The 26,654-nt window shown below is 27.0% G+C and overlaps 2 protein-coding genes and 1 pseudogene across 8 annotated transcripts in view; 1 reads left to right on the plus strand and 2 right to left on the minus strand.

The window, feature by feature from the left end:
• Positions 1–1,266, minus strand: part of LOC145185116 (voltage-dependent calcium channel type A subunit alpha-1-like) — a 41,110-nt gene extending 39,844 nt beyond the window's left edge. For all 3 annotated transcript variants that reach the window (XR_016455592.1, XM_090097631.1, XM_090097632.1), the window contains exon 1: positions 910–1,266. Coding sequence is in view for 2 of the 3 variants with exons in the window: in XM_090097631.1 (XP_089953757.1) it covers positions 910–1,158 (249 nt within the window). In the remaining variant the exon portion in view is untranslated. The remainder of the gene's footprint in view (positions 1–909) is intronic.
• A 1,019-nt stretch (positions 1,267–2,285) lies between these two features.
• Positions 2,286–26,654, minus strand: part of LOC145185115 (voltage-dependent calcium channel type A subunit alpha-1-like) — a 37,227-nt gene continuing 12,858 nt past the window's right edge. Inside the window, exons 9-42 of one of the 4 annotated variants that reach the window (XR_016455606.1) lie at positions 22,133–22,305; positions 21,923–22,035; positions 21,654–21,763; positions 21,169–21,300; positions 20,946–21,012; positions 20,516–20,639; positions 20,211–20,355; positions 19,163–19,205; positions 17,397–17,451; positions 16,910–17,039; positions 16,491–16,620; positions 15,833–15,892; positions 15,554–15,660; positions 15,347–15,455; positions 15,124–15,231; positions 14,820–14,872; positions 13,321–13,366; positions 11,991–12,091; positions 11,600–11,798; positions 11,235–11,399; positions 9,914–10,021; positions 6,557–6,640; positions 6,314–6,433; positions 6,060–6,125; positions 5,660–5,769; positions 4,580–4,739; positions 4,337–4,464; positions 4,110–4,206; positions 3,899–4,004; positions 3,645–3,749; positions 3,359–3,462; positions 3,072–3,183; positions 2,721–2,905; positions 2,286–2,626 (exon numbers count right to left, since the gene is read on the minus strand). Coding sequence is in view for 2 of the 4 variants with exons in the window: in XM_090097674.1 (XP_089953800.1) it covers positions 3,151–3,183; positions 3,359–3,462; positions 3,645–3,749; positions 3,899–4,004; positions 4,110–4,206; positions 4,337–4,464; positions 4,580–4,739; positions 5,660–5,769; positions 6,060–6,125; positions 6,314–6,433; positions 6,557–6,640; positions 9,914–10,021; positions 11,235–11,399; positions 11,600–11,798; positions 11,991–12,091; positions 13,321–13,366; positions 14,820–14,872; positions 15,124–15,231; positions 15,347–15,455; positions 15,554–15,660; positions 15,833–15,892; positions 16,491–16,620; positions 16,910–17,039; positions 17,397–17,451; positions 19,163–19,205; positions 20,211–20,355; positions 20,516–20,639; positions 20,946–21,012; positions 21,169–21,300; positions 21,654–21,763; positions 21,923–22,035; positions 22,133–22,305 (3,391 nt within the window). In the remaining 2 variants the exon portion in view is untranslated. Of the gene's footprint in view, positions 2,627–2,720; positions 2,906–2,927; positions 3,184–3,358; positions 3,463–3,644; positions 3,750–3,898; positions 4,005–4,109; positions 4,207–4,336; positions 4,465–4,579; positions 4,740–5,659; positions 5,770–6,059; positions 6,126–6,313; positions 6,434–6,556; positions 6,641–9,913; positions 10,022–11,234; positions 11,400–11,599; positions 11,799–11,990; positions 12,092–13,320; positions 13,367–14,819; positions 14,873–15,123; positions 15,232–15,346; positions 15,456–15,553; positions 15,661–15,832; positions 15,893–16,490; positions 16,621–16,909; positions 17,040–17,396; positions 17,452–19,162; positions 19,206–20,210; positions 20,356–20,515; positions 20,640–20,945; positions 21,013–21,168; positions 21,301–21,653; positions 21,764–21,922; positions 22,036–22,132; positions 22,306–26,654 lie in introns of those variants that run through there. The other 3 variants (XR_016455607.1, XM_090097674.1, XM_090097675.1) reach the window with 3 other exon arrangements.
• On the plus strand, positions 24,053–26,288 carry LOC149883788 (uncharacterized; annotated as a pseudogene). Its single transcript, XR_016455518.1, has 6 exons — positions 24,053–24,654; positions 24,687–24,755; positions 24,974–25,182; positions 25,303–25,449; positions 25,552–25,956; positions 26,032–26,288. The product of XR_016455518.1 is annotated as an uncharacterized LOC149883788 (transcript).

Raw genomic sequence — 26,654 nt, forward strand, 5'->3', positions numbered from 1 at the left:
AAATAGCAGAATTTTTACCGTTTCTTACTCAAATAATTGTGCAGATGCACCAAAATAGTTTTACTTTTAGTAAAAAATGCTAAGTAAATATACATATAATGTTAATGCTGGCCAATCCATAAGGCAACTTCTTTTTTACATACAGTTAGCCATTTGAATAAAGATGATCTACTATGATCAAATCAAGCATTTTTGTATAATCTTTAAAAACTGATAAGATCCATGTCTTCACTCAAAATCTCATACTCTGAATTATGTTTGTTCAAATCACAGATATTTTTTGCATTTAAACAGTACACACGTTCTAGTTACAGAAGTTTGTCTTAAATGCGTTACTCTCTTTTTTGTTAACATTTAATACGAATGGTAACGATAATCTGTTATATATTTATCTTTGATTCCATTATGTTAACTCCAAATCAACTAAAATTTTGTTTTTGGGTAATCTCAAAAATATAGAAAGTGGCATTTATTTCTAGCAAACTTTGGTTTTGTGACTAATTGCTACCATAATGTAGTTTCCCATAATATTCTCTTCTTGAAGAAAATAGTAGTCATTTTTTTAATTGTTAAGATTTTTTAGAGAATAATAACTTTCTAGAAGCAAAAATAGAAACTTTCTAGCACTTTGTAAATCATTTTAATATACTGCGTTTAGGAGTGTTCACTTTTTACTGTTTTAAAAACCTTTGTCGATATTGGACTCTTTATTAACTTAGATTTTTAACATTCACACATCTTTTGATAATGTAATTCACTTCTTAAAACACATTTTTAACAGTAGAAAAATAAACACAAATATTGAATGCTACAAATGAGTCTGTAATGCTGCAATTATGTCAGTAGGTGTTTAAAACTATATTGCTTTAAATATACCCACTAAGAAATCACAACTGAAAATAAGCTTACTAGTGTGTTTCCGAGGTTGGATTTGTCATCGTTTGGTAAAGGAGCATTCATTGCCATCATAATACAGTTTACTGCGATGGCAAGCATTATAAAAGAGTCAAACGCTTTTGAAGTGCTGATTGCAACGCATGCCTTTCGAAATGGATTGGTTGGCGTAAGAACAAACAAGTGATTGGTTGGATAATAGTTATCATCGTGAACTTCTACAGATGGTGGTACAGAGACCGATTGTCTTCGATTTCCAGCCATGTGTTTTTTTTTGTTTTACTTTTTTTTAAATAACTGATATTTGCGTTAAACAAATCGCAAAGTATTAAATTCGCGTCCACAATTTATTGAATTATTTTAAAATATTCATAGGATGAAAATTTATTTTGCGCGCAATTCACTCGGCTTGAAATGCACAGGATGAGATAAATTTTTGATGCACAGTATGATTACATTCAATAACATAAATCTAAAGATATATTTTACTTAATAACTAAAACCTTTTCAAATTTTTTTCAAAATTATCCCATTCATAAATTGAATTTCTTTCAACACATTTCTGAAATTCAAATTATGAATGGGGTAATTTTGGAATCTTTTTAATTCTTATCTATAAATATATGGTTTATCCAAAAAATAGCAAACTGCATAATTTGAGAATTATTTCAATTGTAGAAGAAACACAATCAAAAAAGTGATTAAGTTAATTACCCTATAAAAATTTTTTTCACGTTCTTTCCTGCAATAGCAACGTGCTTTTTAAGGGGTGAATCATCACCCTTATATTGTCTGTTAGCTTATACTTTCAATTTCTTCATGGATTTTGGGCTTTTATAGCTGAATAAAAAATTTTTTTTAAATACCCCTAAAGGAAGAAGTCTGGAGCAATTAATTCAGGTGAGTGTGACAAGTAATTTCAGAACTACACGAAATTATCGTTCCCCTAGAGGTTTCCCTCTGGAGTTAATTTTTCAAGCAAGCTGGATGGGCAGTTGCACCCTCTCACCGTTACTTTTGTGTGTAGAGGCTGTAGAGATTAAATTAAAAAAAAAAAAAAAAAAAAAAAAAAAAAAAACTTATAGTAAGTTATTTGAATTTTAAACGGTGGAGGGACTTTTGAACCACTCGGTGTTTTAGCCGCAATGAAACATTACAATGCTAAGATTTTGCTAGCTGTAATTTAAAATCCTTCCACAAAAGATAATAGCAAAACTATTTAGCGATATAGCATAATTTACTTTCAAAGCTCGCTTATCAATGCGCGTAATGTCACCGTTGAACAGTGGACTGAATCTATATAAAACCTGTTTAAAGTTTGTGGTTAATTAAAAAAAAAAAAAAAAAGACAGTCAAACCGCACATATAAATAAAAAAAACAACTAAAAAAATGCAAGCTTCGAATGTTTTATTGCTCAAGCGATTACGAAAAGCCTAAGAATAATTCCCAAAGAAAAAGCCGCTGATACTGGAAGTGTTGTATTTAATGCTTTGTATATTTCTAGATGACTTTAATCTTTCTATTCTCGTGTCATGTCGGAATCTGTTCGCTAGGAATATAAACGATGATCAGTTAAAGAGAAGATACCATCATCCATCTATCTGTTGTAATTTTATTTCGTGTGCATCGATTTCTTTATTTCAACCATTCCCAATAACAAAGAAAAAAGATTTTTTTAGCGTCCATATTTAGCGCTGATTTGCATTCTTTTGCAGTAGCGTTAATTTTCATCTGGCAAAGCAAAACACTCTTGTCACAACACTTAACACAATTCATTACAAAAGATGAAAACCAAAAGTATTATCTAATTCAATTCATTACTTACTGCGTTGAAAATAATATCGCTAAAAAAAATCCTTAAAGAATGTTGCTTGTGGAACTCAGATGCAGAAATGTTATTTTACTTAATAAAATTAAGTAAATATTGTTTTTTCTTCTTCTTTTAAAAGCATTTGCTTTTTCTACAACTTTTGAAAATTTTTTATTACAAATTCTGTATATAAACGAAATCTATATAAAAAAACACAGAAGATTGTGATTAGCTTTTAAATCTCTCAGATCTTTTTAAAAACTTTAAAGGATTTATTTATAAAATACTACAGAATAGTAAGAACATCAACTTTAGTAATGACAATTAAAATAATATAAAGTATGTTGTTAATATCACTTTATTTACAGGCAGTCTTTGAACGACAGATTGTTTCTCATGAACGAACGTTTAATATTGCTCATGTTGATTTGAGTAACACTCATAATCACGCTTCGCTTAGAAAAGGCAGAGGGTCATGCTATGCGAAAAAAAAGTGCTAAGGATAGTGCTTAAGGGTTAAGATCAGAAACAATTATAATAAACACTTTATGTTAGAACAAACTGTTTCAACTTATTCAATATTAAATTGATAGTAAATTTAAAAATATTTCTAAAATAAGTGAAGATTACAACGAAGTTCTTAAACTTATTACCTGGTATACGGATTTTCTACGTCTCCCTGAATTTCTAAAATGTTTGTAGTTCTCCCAGATGAGTTTTGCTGTATAAACCTTACCAATAGTCATGTGCTTTGAGTCTAAATTTAGAATAATTGCCAACGAGAAGTTAAAAATTAAAATAAGTAAAAAAGTCAACATAAAGAGGAAAACTGTAAAAAAATATCCGGTCACAAATAAAAGCAATCATTATTCAATCAAAACAATAAATAAAAAAAATAAAAAATGTGGCTTCTATTAAGTGTGCTAACAAAAGTATTACCTCTAGGTATTCTTGGAATTACAAGATCTAAAGTACGCTTCGAGATATTAGGGAAGACTTCTTTTAACATTTTGCGAAAAGCAACGTCGTTACTTTTTAAATTAGCTGAAATAAAAAAGATTTTACACATTAAAATCAATTTGTGATACAAAATTTCTTTAGTAGAAAAATGCTAGAAACTATTCTTGCTCGCTATTATTAGTCTGCTGATTTACACACACACACTTACCAATTACAAGTAGATGTACACTTACCATTTTCAGTATATATGTCCAATCCTGAACGAACAAGGGCAAAAAAAGTTCCAGTATAATCGACGGTACCATCTTTGTACAATGTCATATTCATCTTAACTAATCGCTGTAGCAAGTGAAAAAGAAAAAAATTTGTAAAAGTTTAATAACTTTTAGTAAAGAAACTATTAATAAAACATAGTTCGGTTTGATAAAAAAAAAAGTCACAAACCTTGTAAGCAACAGTTTTAGGACATTTGAGGCCCAGGCCGACTGGTGGTAACATTTGTTTCAAGAGTTGACACACTTCAGTATGTTTGATACGACCGCTAAAAATAATTTAAAGTATTTTTAAAACTATTCGGAAAATCTTTAAGTTTAACCCTTTATTAAATATTTATAAAAAAAAACAAATGTTTATTAGCTTTATAAATACATAAAAGCAAAAAGTAGGTAGACCTAGCTCTTGGATCAAAATCAGACCACACAGTGACTACCTCATCTAAATGGTGAGGTCCGAGAATGCTGGAGTCTTCTGTTAAAAACGCAAAACTGTCCATGATGACAGCAATAAATAAGTTTAACATCTAGGGAAGTAAAATAAAATTAAAGTAATTTCACTTTAAAACATTTTGATTATTGGCACACAATCCATACAATTCCATTTATGAGATACTCAGCTATGTCACCTAGGATACTTACAAGAAATGAACAAAAGAAAATAAATGACACAAAGTAGAAGTATGCTAGAAATGTTCCACATTTTTCTTCTCCAGCTTCATAAGATGCTAAATCTTTATCGCAATCAGCATTACTGGTACATGCCAGCATAATATTGGGCCAATTTTCTCCTGTCGCAATTCTGTAAAAGAAAAAAAATTTTAAAAACGGTTACACTATATTAGTACACACACAATCAGCCATTCTTTATCAATTCATTTTTCCAGGCTAATCCTAGAAATGATCTGAATTGTACAAAATATTCCAAATAAATATATCTAAAAATTATAAATTAAATCTAGTATAAAATAAGCACATTCGAAAACTAATTGAAAACTTTTTCATATATTAATGGTTACGGTTTGGGAAAAAATAGTATTTTAATATAAATCTATTTTAAATATCAAGATATTCTTAAAAAAAACAAGCCAATATCCTGACATCTTTAGAAATATTATATTTCTCTTATTTTGTATTTGCAAACATAAAATGTCTATTTTTTTAGGATTAGCACTCTGTTCAGATTTTAGAAACCCTTTTTTTATAACTATAGGGATAAACCTCTGATCAAGCAAATCAGGATTTTTTTACTAACAAGCAATTGTAAAAATTGTTACACTGTTAGACCAACCTTGGTTGATATTGCAAAAAACAGTTATAGTGGAATAAGTACAATATAAAACAGGTTTAGTTAAGAAAAATTAACTCATGTAAAGTTGCAAAATCTTTCAAAAAGATTTTTAATTTAAAACAAATGTTAGTAAAATGAACAATAATAAAGAATTAATCAGAACAAATGAAAAAAACAAAATAGCTAAATAAAAAAAAAGAATATAAGTGAACAATAGTAAAAAGATAAAATAAACAATAAAAAAAGAATAAAAACGATTAAAGATTAGAATTAAAATCAACAGTAGAAAGGAATTAAAATTAAAAATAGAAAATAATTAAAACTAGATTGTTAATAGTAAAATAATCTGTATAAAAATTGATGATCTAATGAGTAAGGCAGCTAATAATCTTTTAAAAGTTATATTTTAAAAAAAAAAAAATCTAAACAACCTAAACAACACTTGAGTTGAACTAAAATATGACCGAAAATGGTTATTTTCATTAATAAGACTAGCTGGTGTATTTTCTGCATCTGGTTCTAATTTTATCTGTGAAAAGATCTAAATAACAAAGAAATAACAAAAAAAATCTAAATAACAAAAAAATGAGAGTTAAAAAAGAACAGAATATAATTTAATAACTAAAATTAGCTCTAAACAAGCTTTAAAAAAAAGAATTAGTTAGCAAAATAAAAGATACAACATTACTTAAACCTAAAACATAGAACAAGCATAAACAAAGCAATACATAAACTAGCATAAGAGTGAGTATAAATATAGGGAAAATAAATGAAAAGAAAGTTAAAAATTATTTAATAAATTTGAGATCATTTTAAAACTAAAGTTCAAACCTGCATTCCAATGATAGCATAAACAAAAAATAGCAGAAAAATTAGCATACCAACATAGGGTAATGCCTGAAAGAAAAGAATTTACTTTAAATACAGTTTTGATGAATCTTCAATCACCTACCCACAAAAAAATGATTGCAACTAACTTTTGTTAACTTTTAGTAAGAAAAAATTAGACAGATTTACTTTGAAATTTTTTAAATAATTATATTATAACTTGATTTATTGATTGAAGTAATTATAATAAAAATTACTTGAAATGATTTGAGAAAGGTCCATAGTAAGATACGCAATGAGCGACTCCTTCTGAGTAGTTTCACCAATCTCATAGCACGAAACAAGCGAAAAATGCTGGTATCAAATTTAACACTTTTCTACAAGTATACAAAGCACAGTTCAATTTTAATTCAAAAAACTTAAATCAGTTTTTTACAAACAACTTAAACCATTTGAAAGTTATCAACATAGAAATTTTTATTTTAGAAATTGAAACTTACAAAAAATGTTTTAATAACAAAATCCATGAGACCACCTAACACAATCATCAAGTCAAAGACATTCCAAAAGTCTTTGAAGTAATTCTAAAAAATAAGCAAAAAAACTTATTCCACTGTAAAATTGATTAAACATTGAATTACTGTCACTATCATGTCCATCACAATCACTAAAACAAAAAAATTAGACACAGCCAATCCGTTACTGTTTATCAGATTGTCGGATTGTGCACCAAACTATATTTGCTGATTGGTTCAAATTATTTATGAATTGATTTGATCCGAAAATAGTGTATTGGAAAATAATTCTTTAAAATTTTTTTGGATTACAATTTGGTCTGATACCTTCAGATTGGATCGCAGTCCCAAAATTTTTTTTCGAATTGGAATCCAAACTGAAATTATTTTTGCCGATTTATACAGATTCAGACTAAGGAATGCTTTTGAAATGAGATTCATTTTTATTTATAATATTCAAATATACAATCAAATGAAATGATTTGGATGTTAAGAAATAAAAAAAGATGTCAAAATCACACTGAAAGTTAATCATTTTCCAAATTCATTTCCTAGCCACACAATGTCTTGAATTTTTCTGAGTTGCTTAGTGTTTTCTTTCATTTATACCAACATTTCAACCTTTGAGATTGAAAGATTAGTTCTTCTAGAGTTGTGTATGTTCCCTGCTGTTGAGAAAACTCTTTCAGATGTTGATGATGCAGCAGGAATACAGAGGTTTTTTCTGGCCAGCCTTGAAATTATTGGGTAAACATACTGGTTTTGTTTTCAGAATTCCAGTACATTTTTATTTGCTGTAATCTAAAAAATAGCAATAGAGAATTCAATATTTATCAGCTCCCCTTTGAGGTTTTTGGCTTGATCATCTCCCTTGCTAATCTTCCTCTGTTGTTGTGTAGGCAATTAGTAATGGAACAGATGCTAACATTCTTTTTGCTGCTGCATTTCTCAGAGAATTCTGAGAAGACTTTCAGAACCCGGATGATAGGTTGAATAGATTCCACTTCATCTTCTGTTGGTAAAAGATCTGTCAACTTACAATCTCCAGAAACAGAAGGGTTCGGATTCTTTAAAGAATGCATTGCCGGAAAAAGATACACCACAGACTCCATTTGAAGGAGGTAAGAGTTCCATCTTTGCACAAACTTCGTTCTGGAGTTATTTAAGACTTTGGCAGTGTTAACTAAAGTCACAGCTTTTTGGGAGGAGTGGTTGAAGTGACCTAATTTTGCTATTTTGTGGCTGAGAATTGACCACTTCAAACATCTTTTATTATTGACAGCACCACTGCCAACTAGATTTAGATTGTGGTTGACACACCAAATTGTACTTTCTATGCCAATTGATTTTTTAACACCTGCTTGGACATTACCTGCACCATCAACCATTATCCAGGTTTGACTCCAAAATCAAGTTCAGGTTTGTTGATAAATTCATTGAGTTTCTTAACATTATTGTCCCCAGTCTGTTTTTTAGGGAAGTAAGACATTTTCACCAAGAAGCGCTTTAATTGGAACTTTGAATCTATATATTGGAGTGTAAGGTTCATGAAAGACAAATTGGTATGACCAGTGGTCCATACATCGGATGTAAAGGCCACTCCATCAAGATTTGACTAGTCTGTATTAAAAATGTTTTTTACTTACTCCTGAATGAATTTAAAAAGGAGAGGAATGCATTTTGAAGAAATATTCTTTGCTATAATGGCTCTGAATTGACTGTTGGTTGCAGTTTTCATCATCTGGGTGAATGCTTCAGTTTCTACAATAGAAAACAGTCAACTGTGCTCAATCACCCATCTAGTAATGTCAACAACAGCTCGTATTTGATTGATGTCAGTGACTTCCAATTCTGTTTTGGTAGCCTGTTTTCTACCTTGCTGTGACTGAGTGTTGGAAGTGCCACAAGTTCCACTTGGTCCAGGCTGTGGCAATGCTGGTGTATCTTTCTGTGTCTGTGGACATCTCCTCTTCTTCCTTCTTTCTTGTATTTGTTCAAAATCTGAGTCTTCAGAGGCAAGCTCATCAAAAATGTTTGGAATTGTTGATTTTTCCTTGTTTTTCCTTTCTAACTGTTTATATAAATTCAAATGGACTCTTTTCAAATGGTTCCTCAAAGGACTTGTGGTGCTTTAATTGATCAAGTATGTTTTGCAACAGGCCTTACATTTTCCCTTGCTTTACTCCACCTTGTTGAAGAATTCCCAAATATATGACAGCTTAGGCATCTGAGAAGAAAAAAAAAAGAAATAACATAAAAATGAAACAAACCAGATTGTTTTTTGGATAAAGTTTGCTAGATTGGATTGGACTAATATTTCGGATTATTTATTGAATTAAGAATCTGCAAAAACAGATTAGACTATTAATATGGATTACTTTTCAGATTAAAAATCCGAAAACACAGCTCGAATAACATTTTCAGTTTATGAACTTTTTATTGAAATATATCCCTCAATGTTTACTTAATATTTGCCTTAATAAAACTTGATAGTTTTTTATGCACGCAAACAGTTTCCAAAAAAAAAAATTTAAAAAGTTATTTGAAATTTTTCCTTAATATTTGTCTTAATAAAAAATGATATTTTTGAGGCATTCATAAAGTTTTCAATTAATGAACTAATTATTTAAAGGTTATTTGCTTTAAATGTTGAAATGAAAGTAACAATTTTTCAAACTAGTTCTTATCTCTATTTCTATTTTTATTTCTATTTCTATTTAAGTAGAAGAAATATAACAATATAAATTTTATCAGACCAAACCACTAATTGTAGCAATATGCAAAGCGAATTAATTTGCAAATGAACTCGATCAAAAAAAAAAAAAAAATCCACAAAAACTCAGTTCGAAAAATTCTTAATTTTTAAATCAAAATAATAATGGCTTACCATAATAGATGTAAGTGAAGAATAGCAGAATTGATCTGTTGAACGAATTGTTGTAGGTTAAGATTTCCAAATAGAACTGATTGAAAATAAAAAAAGAAATCCACTATTTATAGGACGCGCACATAATAAAAATGTAATTTTTTTGGACCGCACCATTTAATGGTGACGCAAATGGAGTGCAATTGATATAATTTGCTAAGCAAATTAAAGTTAAATTGATTCGTAAAATTTTTCGAACATCAAAGAGAATCCACAAAATAAAAATTCGCTAGTAGTTCAAAAATTAATTTTCGGATAATAGTTTGTAAAATATTTAATGATCAGACTGTTATAATCTGCAAAGTAAATTGGATTAACTTTATGTGGATTTTATAAGCCAAATCACTGGTGCCTAGAAAAAAGTCAACATGTAAAATAATGCTTAATTAATCGACTATAAATTTATTTTTACTTACACAACCCAGTGCAAAAAACTTGACAGCAAACTCAAATACAAATATAAAAGAGAACACTAAATTGAGTTTATCGATGAAGCGGTTGTAAGATGGAGGTTCATTATAGAACTAAAATATATGAAAAAAATTTCAAAACTTATGTGACAAATTTCAATTCAACTTTATCATAAGTTATGTTGTTTTTCTATATAAAATATCATATATAAAATATAAAAAATAAACTAAGAGAGAAAACAAATTTGCTTAAAGTTAGAATGACTAATGTTTCATTAAATATTAAATGTATATATATCTATGCTTTTTTTTTAATACATTGTGACATTGCAGTAGGAGTGGTAGCCAATTAACGATTATTGATTAAAAAAGATTAATTTGCTGTTTTAAAAATTAAAAAAATTTGGTGTTTTTTGACATTAAATGGGAATTACTTATGTTTTTATCTGGTACCACTGAGAAATGTAAACAAATAATACATTTTTAGTGCAGCAGTACAAGTCATCAACTTTAAGTGTCTTACATCAAACATAAAATTTTGCTAACCAAAATTGTTTCAAAAAAGTCTAAAACTATACAGCCAAAATCTGCTACCTACTTTAAAAAAACAAATAAAAAAACTGAAGAGGTATTAGCTTATTTAACTGCTGTAGATCCTATCTCATTTACAACTATGGCCAATAGTAAAGATATTAAAAAAAAAAAAGATTAAAAGTGAACTTGAAGTTGAAGTAACATCTGAGTTTGAAATCACTTCTCATATGGAACCAATGAGAAATAAAAATAAAGCTGAAGAACAAGCAGAACTTATATCACCTATAAATTCATTAGTAGGAAGAGCTAAAGGACTAATTTGTAATTCATCCCCTCAAGAAATTTTGACTTATATCAAATGTGAAATAGCAGTACTTGAAAGCACTAGAAAAAGACCATGCTCTCTAGAAATGATTTACAATACAATGCTAAGTCTACCCTCATCTTCTATAAAAGCAGAAAGAAGTTTTAATGCTGCTGGTTTGTTTATTACTAAGTTACAAACTAGTGTAAATGATAATACTATTAATAACATGTTTTTTAAAATTATATCTGAAAAATTATATGAAAAAAGAGAAATAAAAGAGAAGGAATATACTCTTTTTAAAAATTCATTTTTAAAATTAATCAAAAACTAATCAATTAATTTTGGGAAAATCAATTGTTAATCAATTCAAAATACCAATTAATCTACCACCCCTAAATTGTAGTTATAAAAAAAATTATAATTTTTAAAAACAACTTTAATGCCACAATGGTTTCCTATGACATTCTAAAAAGTAAACAACTCAACCTCTATAAGCATGACAAATGTATTTAATATGATCAGTGTCATGATAGCAAGTTCCCACATATTGGTTTCGATTAAAGCCCAAGCAGTGTACTGCCAGCTCTTCACGTCTTCAGGCATAAAACGTTCCATCGGCTTGGATGTCATAGCAAATACTAAACTGTTTTTCTAAATAATATTCATGCACATAGACTAAAATTCCAAACATAAAACACATAGATTAAAATTTCAAGCATAAACATAATATAGATTCATTACATAGTCATGTACATAGATTAAACTCTAAGCATAAAAATCATCACACTTATCTCCAATTAACCTAAAGACATTTTTAAAAACTGCAACATTTAAAAAACTTATGAATTTACAGCATTTCGATCCAGCTGTTGATCAGATTCAGCAGCACCTTGCTCTTGAAATGTGAGAATTATCATTCCAACAAATACATTGATGAAAAAAAAAGAGAAGATAATAACAAAGGTGACAAAGTAGATGGAAATCCAAATCTTGTTATTCCTAATTGGACTTAGATGCTCCCCTCTACTGTCCATTCCTCTTTGCATATGGCTAAAAGCCACAAAGAAACTACTGTTAAATTTAAAATCTAGTTTTAAAATATTTTTAAGTTCTCATTTAAGCTCAAGTTCATTTTTTTCTAAAAACAAACTTTCTTAAAAATTTTTATTATTCAATGCTTTTTTTTTTAAAGAAATGAAAAAATAACCATTATTAGGAAAACATAAAAAATATTTAACTTACATATACCAACCATCACCAGTAGAAGAAGTGAACAAAGTAATCATAGCATTTATAGTGTTTTCAAAATTAAAATCATACAGCTTCCATTCACGTAATTTTTCCTGAAAATATTTTTATAAAAGGTTACAAATAAATCAATTTAAATGAAATTGTTAATGCAAATAGCTTTAATTTTTATACTGTTAAAATGGTCTGTTACATAATTTTGTTTTTTAAGATTACTATTTTTTTGGTAAAATAATTCCTGAATAACATTTGAAAAAATTTACATGTTGATTTGCATAGAACAAAAGTATCACCTGGTATTAATTGTGTATGTAAGATTATCACAGTTTATGTGCTCTAGTTGAAAGAGTTGCATAAGATTGTGTGCTAAGAACCATTTACTTTAGATTCCAATTACCTTACATGTTTTTTTTTGTGGCAGAAAATATAAAGTTTTGTTCAATCAAAACTTTATATTTTCAGCCACAAAAACTGAAAAATCTAAATTTATTCTCCATTGAATGTTGGATCAGGTCATAGACTGTTGGATCAGAAATTCAGTAATTTTTCTATTAGATCACACTATTATAATATAACTACAGCTGTATTTAAAGACAATTTAGAAAATAAAATATAAAATTTTGTATTTTGTTGATACTATGTTTCTTGAAGTATAGGCATTCCACATTTAAGTTTATTCTGACAAAAGAAATCTAGAAGTTTACTTATGCAAAAGTTTATTTCTGCAAGCAACCACAAAAAGTAAACTGTAATTAAAAATTTGTACAAAATTTTTTTCATAAAGTTTGTGAATGATTTAATGAAACATAATAAAAATAATGAAAATTGAATCAACCTTAGTCTTTTTTTTTTTTTTAAAGAAAAAAAAGTGATTTTTTAATTGAATGAAAATTGATGAGCTTTATATCCATTTTTAATATAACTAAGTAATAGGCTTTTCTGTTCAAATTGAAAATTGTAAGTTTAATACATTACAATAATATTATTTTAATTTAAAATAATTTTAAAAAAATGTAACATAAAAAGTCAGCAAAAAGTAACAAAAAAAGAAACTAAAATTATTCTTTTTATTTAATTTGAATGAACATATTTAAAATTGTAATTTAAATATACTCATTTAAATATAATAATATACTAATTTAAATATACTCATTCAGACTTTGCTAAAGGTCTTACTAAGAACATCAATACAGAGCAAAATCATCTCAGGGATCAAGTTAAATGATCCTTAATGAAAAAATTGATATTCTTTTTTGTATAACAACTATAAACTAATTTTGAATTACTTTACTCAAAAGATCAGAAGAATCAAATAACTACTTACTTCTGGATTATTATAATTTTTCTCATCAAACCAGATATAAGTTCCTCTAAATACAAAAAACAAAAAACCACTGAAATATGGAAAAAAAATTTTTTTTACAACAGCTAAGATATTGAAAATATAGGAAAACCCTATCTAGAGATTTCTTTGCACCTGTATTAGAATATTTTTTAGTTTTGCCAATGATGTGGGAACCTTTTTCTTTTTGTACTGATGTCTGAACTTCATTGATTGCTTTTTTGTATGCTATCTGGTTGAAATTTAATCCTGTAGTATTTATTATGAATGGCACTTTTAAAGAATTATTAAAACACATAGAAAGTGTTGATGATTTTAAAAAAAGGATCAATCTTATGAAACCTGGCCTATTTGAATATGAACATTGATTTTGACAAATTGAAAAACATGTTCTTAAATGAAGCTTAACAGTTGAAAACACACACATTCCAACAACTTTTACAATTTAAACTTAATTTACAATTTACAATTCTAAACTTAATGTCCAGCAAAATTTATTATCATCTTCAAAGAAAATTAACTTTCTGCTCACTTTACAAAATCCATGCAGTAACAGTATTATTTCATACTAGGTAACATAAATAGTAAAACAAAAATGCAATATTTTTAATAAACAAAAGCAACATTAACTAAAGATTGTGGATATATATCAAATCTTTTTGTAGCAAAAATTAATCCCAAATTGTACATAGTAGGTGGTTGTGTTTTCAATTTAATTTGGCACTCTGAAAAAGTCATGAACAATTGTGCGTACCAGGCTTGCTGACACAATGTGAACACTTAAAAAGGTAACTTTGATTACCTGGTAGAAATTTATCTTCAGATGATTTTTTATGTTATAAAACTTGGGTTCAAAACCGGGACCTATAAACTTACTTTTCTTAATTCTGGACAAACAGAAAACAATTTTCATTTCTAACTAATACTCAGACCTCCAATTCTGTGATTTCTTCTTTGACAAGATGTTTATTAGATTATTCAGCAATGAAGTTGATTCTGTTGAAGTTGAAATAGAAGTACAGAGTGAAAATTTATTTTGGGAAGATAGTAAATACATTTTTCTGATACAACTAAGAAATTGACTATTAAAGCAAATTTGGTGTTGGTTTTAGACAATTCAAATATTATCCAAATGAAATGATTTATTTATTGGTAAACACTTTTAAAAAGTATTTTTCTTATGATTATATGGATTTTGTATGAAAGTCAATCTTTTTCATTTTCAGATATCAAAACATTTAAAATTGTTATCTATAGATGTCTGCACAATCATTTCTAATTCATATTGCTAATTCTTCTTTAAATTTCTGTAAAATTTTAGGAAAAAACAAATAGCGTTTTATATGAGAGAAAAATTTTTTTTCTTCAAAAAAAGATGCTATTTTTAATTAAGATAAAAGATAAGTTTAATTCTATAAAAACAAAATTGTAATAATGTTCTTTTGATAAAATACTTCATGAAGTTACTATTTAATACTTACTCACAATCAGCCTCTTCTTCTATCGAACTATCTGTGCAGTACCAAAAAAAACCCTGAATGAAAGTATTAGAGACAGCAAGAATGACCCAATTAAAAAACAGATGTAAGAAATACTTTTTATAAAACTAATGTTTTAACTGATAAAATACAATATCATAAATTTTGAAGCTGAACTAAAATGAAGTAATAAAAAAAAAAAATCAAATAAAATTTAAAATTTCAATTCAATTTTCTGTTTGTTTTTTGCATAATGTTCTTAATGTAAATAAATCATCAAATACTAAATATAATATGATTTTTTTACCGAAAATATTTGTACACCCATTATGGAGAAGATAAGCAAGAACTGAAATGTTATCATGAGCACCAAAAAGACATTTTTTAGTGAGAAGATCATGCACTGAAATACTGCCTAAAACAAATTCAGAACCAAAAACAACCAAAATAAACAAAAAAAACTTACAAACTGCAAGGCTATTGTAGTAATATAATATAAAAGGCTGTTACATACAGATTTAAAAACCTACTTTCAATTTTGGAAGTTTGTTAATTGATTTTAATGGTCTCAATACTCGTAAAATACGAAGGATTTTAACAATTTGCTTTACTATTTTTGATGTATTTTTCTTGTTCACGCTAGAAAGAAATATTAAATTGGCAAAGAAATAAAAATAAAATGAGCATGGATTATTATAGCATCTCAATATTTGTTGAATTGAGCTGTTAAAATTTACCTCAAAACATTAGAAGTAATAGCACAGCACACAACAAGCAAATCAATACAGTTCCAACTATCTCTACAGAATGCCCCTGGATGGAAAGCAAAACCATAATTGATCACCTAAAAAAGTTAAGAACTACAATATGCCATTTTGATAATTTCGTAAAATTTTAACTTTTCCTTTGAGAATGTTGAAAGCATAAACTTCAATTTCAAATTATTACTAGTAAACATTAGAATGAAATATATCTTTTCCCTAATTTTCAAATAAAAAAAAAAAATGAAAACCTACCTTTAAAACAACCTCTAATGTAAATATGGCTGTAAACCCAAAATCAGCATATCCAAGTACCTGCAAATATATAACTATAAAAGAAACAAAAACTTTCTTCCTTATCTAGTGAAATAAAAAACTTTTATTTTGTGATTTTGTGCCATTTATGACAAAAGTAGTATTTAAAAAAAGCATTTCAGAACCAAGAATGCAATAATGAATGAACAGCTCTAACAAATGTAATTTATATAATTCATAAATTCTTTTTTACAGAAGCATAATCAACAACATAAATATAGCAAATATTGGGTTTGGATTTAGCTTCATTATGACTTATGATGTCTTTAGTAAAACTAAACTTTCTATTACATATATATATATATATATATATATATATATATATATATATATATATATATATATATATATATATATATATGCCTATCTGTCTTTTAGCTTATGATCAATATGGCTAAACTATAGGACAAATGTTTTTATCTATATACTCTAACTATTTATATAATCTGTTTTCTTAGCTTAAAATATGGGAATAAATCAAAGTTTTTGAAAAAAAATAATTTAATATTTTAACTTATTAACTTAGGTTCATTGATTTTACATAGAATTTAAAGAAATTTCTGAAATTATGTTCAGCTTAAAAAAGTTGATGACATACAATGTTAATTGTAGCATTTGGATCTATGACATTTTCAAAAGCTAATAAGCCACTGCTAATTAAAATCAGCGCAAGAAGAATGTTATCAAAGTATGGGGATGACACCATAACATGCACAACTTTTCGAATGCTAAAAAAGTAAAAAACTATATACATATATGCTTAAATAAATGTTGAATAGTGAGAATAGTATGAAACAATGATGGATGCAGATATAAGATGAGATTTAAAGGTAAAATAAAAAATAAGATAAAGTTTAGATTTAAAATATAAGATTCAGATACAAAATATAAGGTTCAGATATAAATATAAAATTTAGATTAAAATATAAGATTCAGATATAAGATAATTTATAAGTCATTCCTGTCTAATGTAAACTAAATCAACTTTAAGGTTTAATATAAATTAAATCAACTTACGGATTTGATGGCACCAAGAAAAATAATGTATTTTGTTCAAGTATTGGTGGTTTATATGGCTGTGGAAGGCTAATCATTCTACCAGGATTTTTGAGATTTTCCAAGAAGTTATCACCAGGTTTTGCACCAACTGTTTAATTAAAATTCATTCTTAGTTTAAATGCAAATTTGTGAGACAATATGTCAAGAAACCTAGATCATTTTATGTAAGGAAACTTGTTACATAGTTAATAACTTTATATGTTATAGAAAACCTTAATTTTTTATAAATTTACTAATAAGTAAAAATATTTAAGTACAAACATTAAGAATCAAGTAATAAACAATATGTAAGTGTAACGCTATCAAATTATAAAGTGCATAAAATTTTTCATCCAGCCAAGTTTTATGATTGGAGAGTTTCTTTATGCCTACTTAAAGTGATAATCCAACACAATACATTTTTTGTTTAGAGGTAAAAAAAAAATTAATTGCAAAAGATTCTGACCTACAGGAAATGTATCAAACTCTCCAACAATCACATCAGATTCATCTTGGTAATCCTTATACAATATTATAAAATATGTTTAATATAAAAACCTACTATATAAACAAAAAATAAAACAAACTTTTCAAAAACTGAAAAGTTTTTAGATATAATTTTTATAAAGTTCATAACAAGTTATTTGCAGCATGCATAAGTTTAAGGTAACTATGGCAAGTTATTGAGCTTAAGTCTATATTTTGAAAATTTCCTTCAAAGTATGACTTTTATATACCGAAAATTCTATACACTTATGACCAGACTGACTGTCAAGTCTTATAGTTTCTTAAATCTAAATATTTTATTTCAGATGTTGCTAGCTAATTATAAAACTATTACAAACTCTGGTAGAGTTAATAAAATATTGAAATTGTCAAAAAAATTCTAAATTTTAATTAAAAAAAAGTCATATTGAAAATCCTCTTACTACTTTGTTATATTTGTTAATACTTAAGGTATTGGCTCAACTCAGCCCCAGGTCCTAAAACATTTAAGGACATTATGCATTATTTAAGGACCTAATAATCTTTATAGGAACATTTATAAATTATGTGATGTTGATGTACATAAATAATAATAGCTCATCTCCATCTATGTTTTTGAACTTTTATTGATTTTGTTTTTATTTATTTGCTTTTCTTTAACAAGCTTTATAATATAAAAGTTGTCAATACTAACTTTTTTTATGATTCTAAAAAATTTCAGGTATCCAGATTGTCCACTTTTTCTACTTTAGAAAAAAGATAAATTTTGTGTTTGAAGATTTCAGTAGCCTTTAATGTTTAACATTTTTAAACAGCTTAATAGTACCTGATAATAATCGTTTGTTCATTTGTATATTGTCAGAATACATTTTTAAACAGCTCAATAGAACCTGATAATGATGGTTTTGCATAATCAGAATAGGTAAGCATAAGTACACAATCAAAAGGACACAAATGCAAAAATTTGTGAGATCTGACATTTTTCCTGTGTAGTCTGCAGATGCTATTTTAACTATGATCTACATATAATTTTTTTTCCAGTTTTCCGGTACTTCCTATAACTTTAGAAGCTGTTGTACAACTCTTGTAAATAGTATTGATTTCAAATATTTTGATTGTACCTAACGGTTTATGATTTGCATCTTAATAAATAGCAGTTCCAGCATTACTAAGGACAATTACAGTGTCTATATCAGAATTATCCTGACAAATTAAAACATTTTCTACTATATCCTTCATAAACTTATGATAAATCCTAGTTTTTGCTAAGAAATCTACTGCATTCTCATCTTTTGTTGCAGCAAAAAAGTGAAAATAAGAAATACCACGTTCTAGCAAATACTGAGTAGAGTCCCTTTCTCTTGCATGAAAAAACTATAAAAAGGAGTAATTCTGCTCTACTGTATTGCTTACTGAACTTTTTACAATTAGAAGGATTTTTTAAAATAAAATCAGTAAATAATATTTTATCTGCTTTTAATAGCTAATCCATTTATGTGACTATTTACATAATTGGATTTTAAAACTTAATTTTCATAAATTATTTTATTAAAGAACATTAAAAAAAGTTTAACCTAGAAAATAATTTTTAAAATTTTAACATAACTTTTTAAATCTATATGGATTTAAAAAGCATACTTAGAGAGCTAAAAAACCTCACGGTTACTCTGGTCATGAAGTGTGCATTTTGTACTTTCTTTTATGAGATGCTATTTAAAAATAGGAAACAAAAAATAAAGATCTTACTGTATCTTCTTTATCTTCCATGCTAAAAGCTTTATCTTCTATGCTAAAAAATTGGTAAGGTAAAATAAAATAAGAAATAAAAAGTAAAATAATCAAAAAAGGGAAAGGTGAAAAATCATTAACAAACAAAAATGTTATTACATAATAAAATAAAAAATTTTAAACAACAGATAATGTATTGGTAAATTTATTTATATCCACACTGAAAAATAATTGGCTAAACATTTTCTTTAACATAAAAATTTAATCTGTTAAGAACAGCTTTAGGATATTCTCCACAGTAAAAAAATTGACCTGAAAAGGCTTTGAATATTTTTATCCAACAAAACAAAATTCCATATTAATAACAAGATACTGATAGTCTTCTTACACATATTTTGGCATTGTTCAAAGTCTCAACTCAAAAAGAATAACACTTTAAATGTTTTAATACTACTTTTATATTTAAATACTACAACTCAACATGTAAAGGATAACTCTTTGTGAATAGGAAAGTTCTTTTACTGCAACTGCTTAACTACTCAAGCTTTTGTGCTATGAATTCAGGATATTTTTCAAAAAGTAAAAGAAAACATTTTCTTTTACTTTTTTTAATATAACATTTTGAGAAAACCTATTGACATTTCAACCATATTTTTCTTCTGACATTTACCTGACACTAGAAAAATTATTTCCTTTTAAAAAGTCATAGGTGGGGTAGAAAGTGTTAAAATACTTACATTTTTGAGAGTACTTAATATACTTAAGTACTTAATATGTAATAAAAAGCTATGAATTTAGAAAGAAAGATTAAATAGAATGTAAAAGGGTAAAGCAAAAAGATTTTAAATTATAAATACCAGAAAAATAAAACCATTCTTTTAAAATTATAAATAAAAAAGAGTTTTTGTTAGAAATTTAATTATTACAAATATTTTACTACTTTTTATTTGGTACAAAAATCAAAAACCTCCTAGGAATTTTTTTGTCTTTAAATCAGGCAGATTAATTTAGATCTTAAAAATTAGAAAAAATTTAGAGTAAAATGTTTAAAGTACAAAGTTCATACTTCTGTTCTAAAGGGGCAAATTTTTCATGAATCTCTTTCATATGTTCCTCTCGAGCTGCTCCTTCTTCTGCTACTTGTTCTATTTCATCTGCTGTCAATGAAATATTATCAACGGCAATGGCCAAAAACACATTTAATAAAACATCTGTTCATTGATGTTAAGTAATTTACCTTTTCAGCAAAATTTAACAAAAAAAAAAAAAAAAAAGATACAATATTAGTTATTTTAGCATTAGTTTCAAATAAATTATTTTTCTTCATCAGCAAAATTTAACAAGACAAAACTTAATCTTGTGAAAAGATACAATTTCCAAGACATGTAACTATGATAAAGTATAACCCTACTCCAATCCCCTTAAAAGTTTTTGGCCCTCCATTTGCAGAAATTCCATCATACATTGCATTATTCCAATCTTCACCGGTAATAATCTATACATTCAAAATTTATAAGTACTACAAAAAATATCATAATTGCTAACATCATTCATTTTATTATTATTGTTAATATTGTTACTCCTGTAATCATTATTATTGTTATTGTTGTTATTGATATTGTTATTATTACTATTAATATGATTGCTATTGTTAATGATAATGTTATGGTTTTTGCGATTATTATTACTTTTTGATATAATCATCACCATCATTACACTGATCTGATGGTTGTTTTTTGTTGTTACTAAAATATTTTTAAAAAATCCCTGAAAATGCAAATAAAAGTAAACAATCTTCCACCTGGAAAACTGCTAACATTGCATTAAAAAAATCATCAAAATTTGTTCGTGAGTTTGTTGCTCTTAACCTATAAGTTAAGCCATATAAAAATTTAAGCATAAATTTATTGGAAAATAACATTATAGTATACTCATCTATGTATAATTCACTGAAAAATGGCAAAAAAAACTTTTTAAACAATTTAATAATTTATTGTTGATGATGATGCCTGACATGCACTTACTGCCCTCCAAAGAGTTGCATTCCAAGCAATGCAAAGATCATAAGGAAAAGAGCTAGAAGAAGCAGTAAGCTCATGATTGATGTCATACTTGCTAAAATTGATCTTATTAAATTCTTCAATGAACTCCAATACCTAAAGAAGAATATTGTAAACAAATGTGTTCTAATTATAAACTTTGGGCTTTAAAATCTACTATTTAACACAAAATGGCATATTGCTGTTATGATAAATTTACACAAGACCTTTCTTTTTGAAAATATAGTTTTTTTAAGTATTTAGTGTTAAAAAAAAAATGTTTTTCAAACAATTCCACATTTGATTTACTAATACTTATGACAACTATTATTAAACAAAAAAGGCATGCATGTATACACACATACATACCACAATATATACAACAATACATACAATACATACATACATACATACATACATACATACATACATACATACATACATACATACATACATACATACATACATACAGAGTAAACTTAAAGAGCCTCATAAGCCGCAGTTGTCGCAGCACAGATACTCCAAGATTTATTTTTGAAAATTTGCTTAAAAGCCAATTCATTATACTTGCAATGACAACCTGATTCATAAAAAGAAATTATCAGAAACATAGCAATGATATGAAAATATAAAACTAGCTTATTAATTATATGTAGCATTCTTTAAACATATGTGCACACTGTTATCAATTAACATAAGTAAATACATTCCAGCATCTTTCAAACAAGTTTTACATTACCACACAGTCAAAGATATTAAACTTAGATCTAAAGTACAATGCTGGTCCCAAAGCATAGATCTTCAAACACATTTCCAGAAAAAAAAAACTCAGAAAAACATTGTCTGATATCTCTAAAGAAAAGAATATAGTTAAAGAGAAAAAAAATTTAAAACTTGAAATTTTAAACAGTAGAAATCTCAAACAATTTAATTTGAATCAAATCCTTACTAATGATATCATCAATCCATTTTGGTTGTTTATAATATTGCATCACTCCAGAAACACTATTTAAAAAGACTAACCCAATAACCAACCAGTACATAAAGTTGGATAACATGATAACTTTTAACTTTGCTCGAACAATATTATTTCTGGCAAAAAATAGTTTTAATCCAGTGAGCCTAAAAATAGAATAGAGTAAATAACTTATTATGACAACACGCTTTTTTTAACTTTTTTAAAAATATCCATTTAATTCAAAAAAATTTAATTGAGCTTTAAAAAATTTTAAATATAAAAATTTAAAAAACCTGGTTATTGCTGCTCTAAATAACTCTGACAAAGATTTTTTGGTAAGATTTGCACAACACTTTGACTTTAAAAACTCCATAATGGAAAATAAACATTCACAGACTTATGTTAAAACAAAAATTTAAATAAATTGTACACTTTTTTTTTTACTACATACGTGGTGTTTAAACTTATCTTAATCCAAAAATGGTAACCCTATTCCTGTATGATACAAGTTTACAGTCATCAAATGTATATTAGGGGTAGAACTAAACATTTCTATTTGAGGAAAATGATTAAAAATTTTTTTCTTAAAACTAAAAATATTCTGGGTTGATAAAAGGTCGACAAAAATTTTGTAAATGTTACATTATCTATCAAAAACATAAGGTCAAGTAAAAAAACCTAATTGTTAAGAATCAGAAATGCATTTTTTTTCCAATAAAAAAAAATTGTTTCTAATAGTTCTAATTGTTCTAATAACTCAAATATTTTAAGAACATTGCTGCTTGAAAATCCACCATTAAATGTAGTAGTAGGATGGCTCTTGGTTTGTCTTCAAGACCCAATGGGGTTTTTAAACTGAGTTTTTGCACTTGATCAAATAAAACTGACCATTTCTAACACTGATTTTAGAACAATTATAAAAGTAAAAAGTTTACCTGCATAATAATAAATCAGTTCATGGCACAATTTTAGAGAACTGTGCCATAAACTGGAAAAAACCTTAATACATAGGATCATTTTTCATTTACCCTATTTGGGTACATTGCTGTGTTTGTACCTTTGTCATAATGATAAATTCTTCTTTCATTTATTGATCATCATATCACTTCTGATATGATGATCAATAAATACTGCTATTTAAGGTTTATCTAGAATATCTGCTGATTTAAACTGTAAAGCTAGAGTAAAAGCTTTACAGTTTTTTTATATCATTTAGCAACTGGCCTTCAACTTCAGTAATAATATGAGATAAACTTTGTTCAATTCTATGGCAAGAAGAAGGAATTTTATTAATCTCTGAAGTTTAGAACTGTTTGCATTTAATATAGAGAGGGGATTAAAAACATTTTGCACTTTTGAAATTCTCTATCAGTGTAAGTTTGACTTACTTTAGCAGTATTTTGAGCTATAAGAAGACTTGCTTCTGATGCAGTATAAGCTTCTTTAGTGAATAATAGAAAAAAAACTGCTTACTGCTAAAATTTATTTCAATTTAGTTCAATGCAATCTGAATTCAATTTGAAAATGTGCTATTATTTGTTACACACAGGTCAGAAATTTAAGGTTTAAGTTTACTATCCGAGTACCCCAAAAATGTTAACAAATATAGTAAGTGGGGCATCTGGACACTTTATTTTCATATTTAGAAAAATCTGGGAGGTATCACATTTTTAGAAATTGACATAGAAAATCTGCTAAAAGGTCATTATTTTCGTACTTAAAAAAACTAAATATACTGACAGAAAGTTGAAGTTTATTTTAAAAAATGCTCATATACCAACTTTTCAAGGTCTTTAATTTAATATTAAACATAAAAATTATTAGAATACACAAAGTTGGTCAAAAAAACATTTTTTATTAAATATATTTCTTTTTGACTACGCATTTTTATTTTTATTTTATTATAGATACCTAATATATAGAATCTATGGTTCCTCTGCTCTCTAAGGAGAAGAGAGAATACCATTTTAAAAGAAATCATGTACTTTTTCAAAAGATCATTTGCTGTTGCTGCCTTGAAAAGAACAACAAATGCGTTCCAGTTAATAAAAATTTGGAAGGTCTGGTTCAAGTTTTCTGTAAGCCTGAGTTTTCACTTAAAGTATTTGCCTACCCTACAGGATTATGCCCAGGTTGCAAGAAAAACTTGTATCTCTGTAAGGCTGGTAAAACTATTGCAGACACAGTTTCTTTAAAATGGAAAAATTCTGATTTGTCTAGCTTGCAAACCTCTAGAGATTGCTCAGTATTATGCAGTATATGCAGTCAAGGAAGAAATAGATTATTAAATAAAAGTATGAAAAAGGGAACTAGAGCAACACTGAAACTTTGCCAAATATGTTTATGTGAAATTGCTAAAGGTAAACCCCACAAATGTTCTCCTTTAAAGAGTAGCACAAATCTTTCTGAGAGTATTTCTAAAATTTCTAAAAAAGTAAAAGAACAAGTAGCTTCTTCCCTTCTTAAAGAAATTTATTCTAATCAAGGGCAAAGTCTAGGAGCTCAAGCCATTCTCAGAATGAGCTCCTAGACTTTGCCCCATTTCTGGATTTTGTAATGAAATATCGAGGGCAGGTTCCACAAAACACATTTGTAAAGGTTGGAATAGATTCAGGTATTTATATTTAATTTATTTAATTTATATTACTTATGATATTTTAATTATCGTCTTTTTGGAAACTTGTTTTAAAAAATATTATTTGTACATATTTATATACAAATATGTATGTGTGTAAGTATATATATATATATATATATATATATATATATATATATATATATATATATATATATATATATATATATATATATATATATATATATATATTATAGGTGGAGGATCAATGAAAGTTATAGTAAATCTGTTTGATCCAACCAAGGACAGGACAGAAGATAGCAGCTCCTTAGGATCATACTCAGGCTAAAGGGTAAGTGAGAATCATTCTAACATGACAATGATTGTGGAAAGATTAAAGTTGCATGAATGCAAGTACTCATTGGCTTCTGACATGAAGTTAATCAACATATTGCTAGGAATTTCGGTGTGTTTGTTTTAAATAATTTTAAGATAATAAGACATATCATGATAAAAACTATATTAGGAAAAGGTTTTTTTTACCCTACAATATATTTATAAATTGAATTATAATATAACATTTTAGGCTCATGGAGGAAAGTATGCTTGCGCATGGTGTGAAGGTTCTTCAGAATTATTTGCTGGAGAGTTAAGAACATTTCAATCTTTGAATAATTACTATGAACTGTATTCATCTGCAGGATCTCCGGTGAAAAGAATGAAAGAATATAAGGTGTAAATGAATAAATATATTGTAAATATTTTTGAAATTTATCATCCATTACCATTTTATCATTTTAAATAGGATAAAAAAAATTTATTTCCATATATTTAGAATGTCATTAATCCTTGTCTGCTTAAGATAGAAGACAAATCCCTAAGTATAACAAGAGAGATTCCATTACCAGAACTTCACCTTCTGATGGGATTTGTTAACCATGTGGCAGCATTTATAATGCAACTTTGGCCTGGATTTATAGATTGGGTCAAGAGCATTGGATGCCTTCGAAAAGGTTACCATGGAGGAACATTTGAAGGAAACACGTGTAGAGAGATACTTAAAAGTTGCAACAAACTTGAGTTGATAATGCCTGTTGAACTGTATCCTCTCTTAGAAACAATGAGAAAATTTAATAAGGTTGTTCATGGTGTCTTTGGCTATAAACTTGACCCAAACTATTCAATTTTAATTGAAAGTTTTACACAAAGCTATAAGGATGCGCAAGACTATTGCAGAGAGGTAATTGCTGTTTTCTTTACCCTTTGTATTTAAAACCAAGTTATTGATAAACATATTTATAGTAAGCTTTTTTAGTTTTTAGGTAAACAGCTCACGGTTACTTGGAAAGTACATGCTGTAACAGCACATCTGGAAACATTTGTTGATTTGAGTGGCCTTTCCCTTGGGCAGTTTAATGAGCAGACATCTGAATCTTGCCATTCCAAGATGAAAAGTGTAATAAACAGGTTTGGAGTCTCGCAGTACAGCAACAAACATAAGGAAAGAAGCAAAAGAATTGCTGAAGTGTTCAGTTCAAATAATTTATAAGTTATTGAACAGTAATTGTACATGAAAACATAAACATTATTGAAATCTTTAGTTAAAAAAATTTGTATATTTATTCAAAAAGACATAAATATATTAGTACAAACAGTTTTTGAAATATTTTATTTATTATTTATTATATTATTATTATTTATATATATTAGGTTATTAGACATAAATACTTATATTTTACTATATTACAATACTAATAAATTATTTATATACTATCAATATGTTCTACTTTACTAAGCATACTATGTTCCTAATATTTAATATGTTCTAATACTATGTTCCTAATATTAATAATAATTATTTATATACTATCAATATGTTCTACTTTACTAAGCATACTATGTTCCTAATATAATTCAAGCATATCTAAACCTTTTTCA

The sequence above is a fragment of the Hydra viridissima genome, unplaced genomic scaffold, assembly GCF_058129835.1.
Source record: "Hydra viridissima isolate aposymbiotic clone 2 unplaced genomic scaffold, HvirCarnegie_v1 scaffold_9, whole genome shotgun sequence".
Lineage (NCBI taxonomy): Eukaryota > Metazoa > Cnidaria > Hydrozoa > Anthoathecata > Hydridae > Hydra > Hydra viridissima.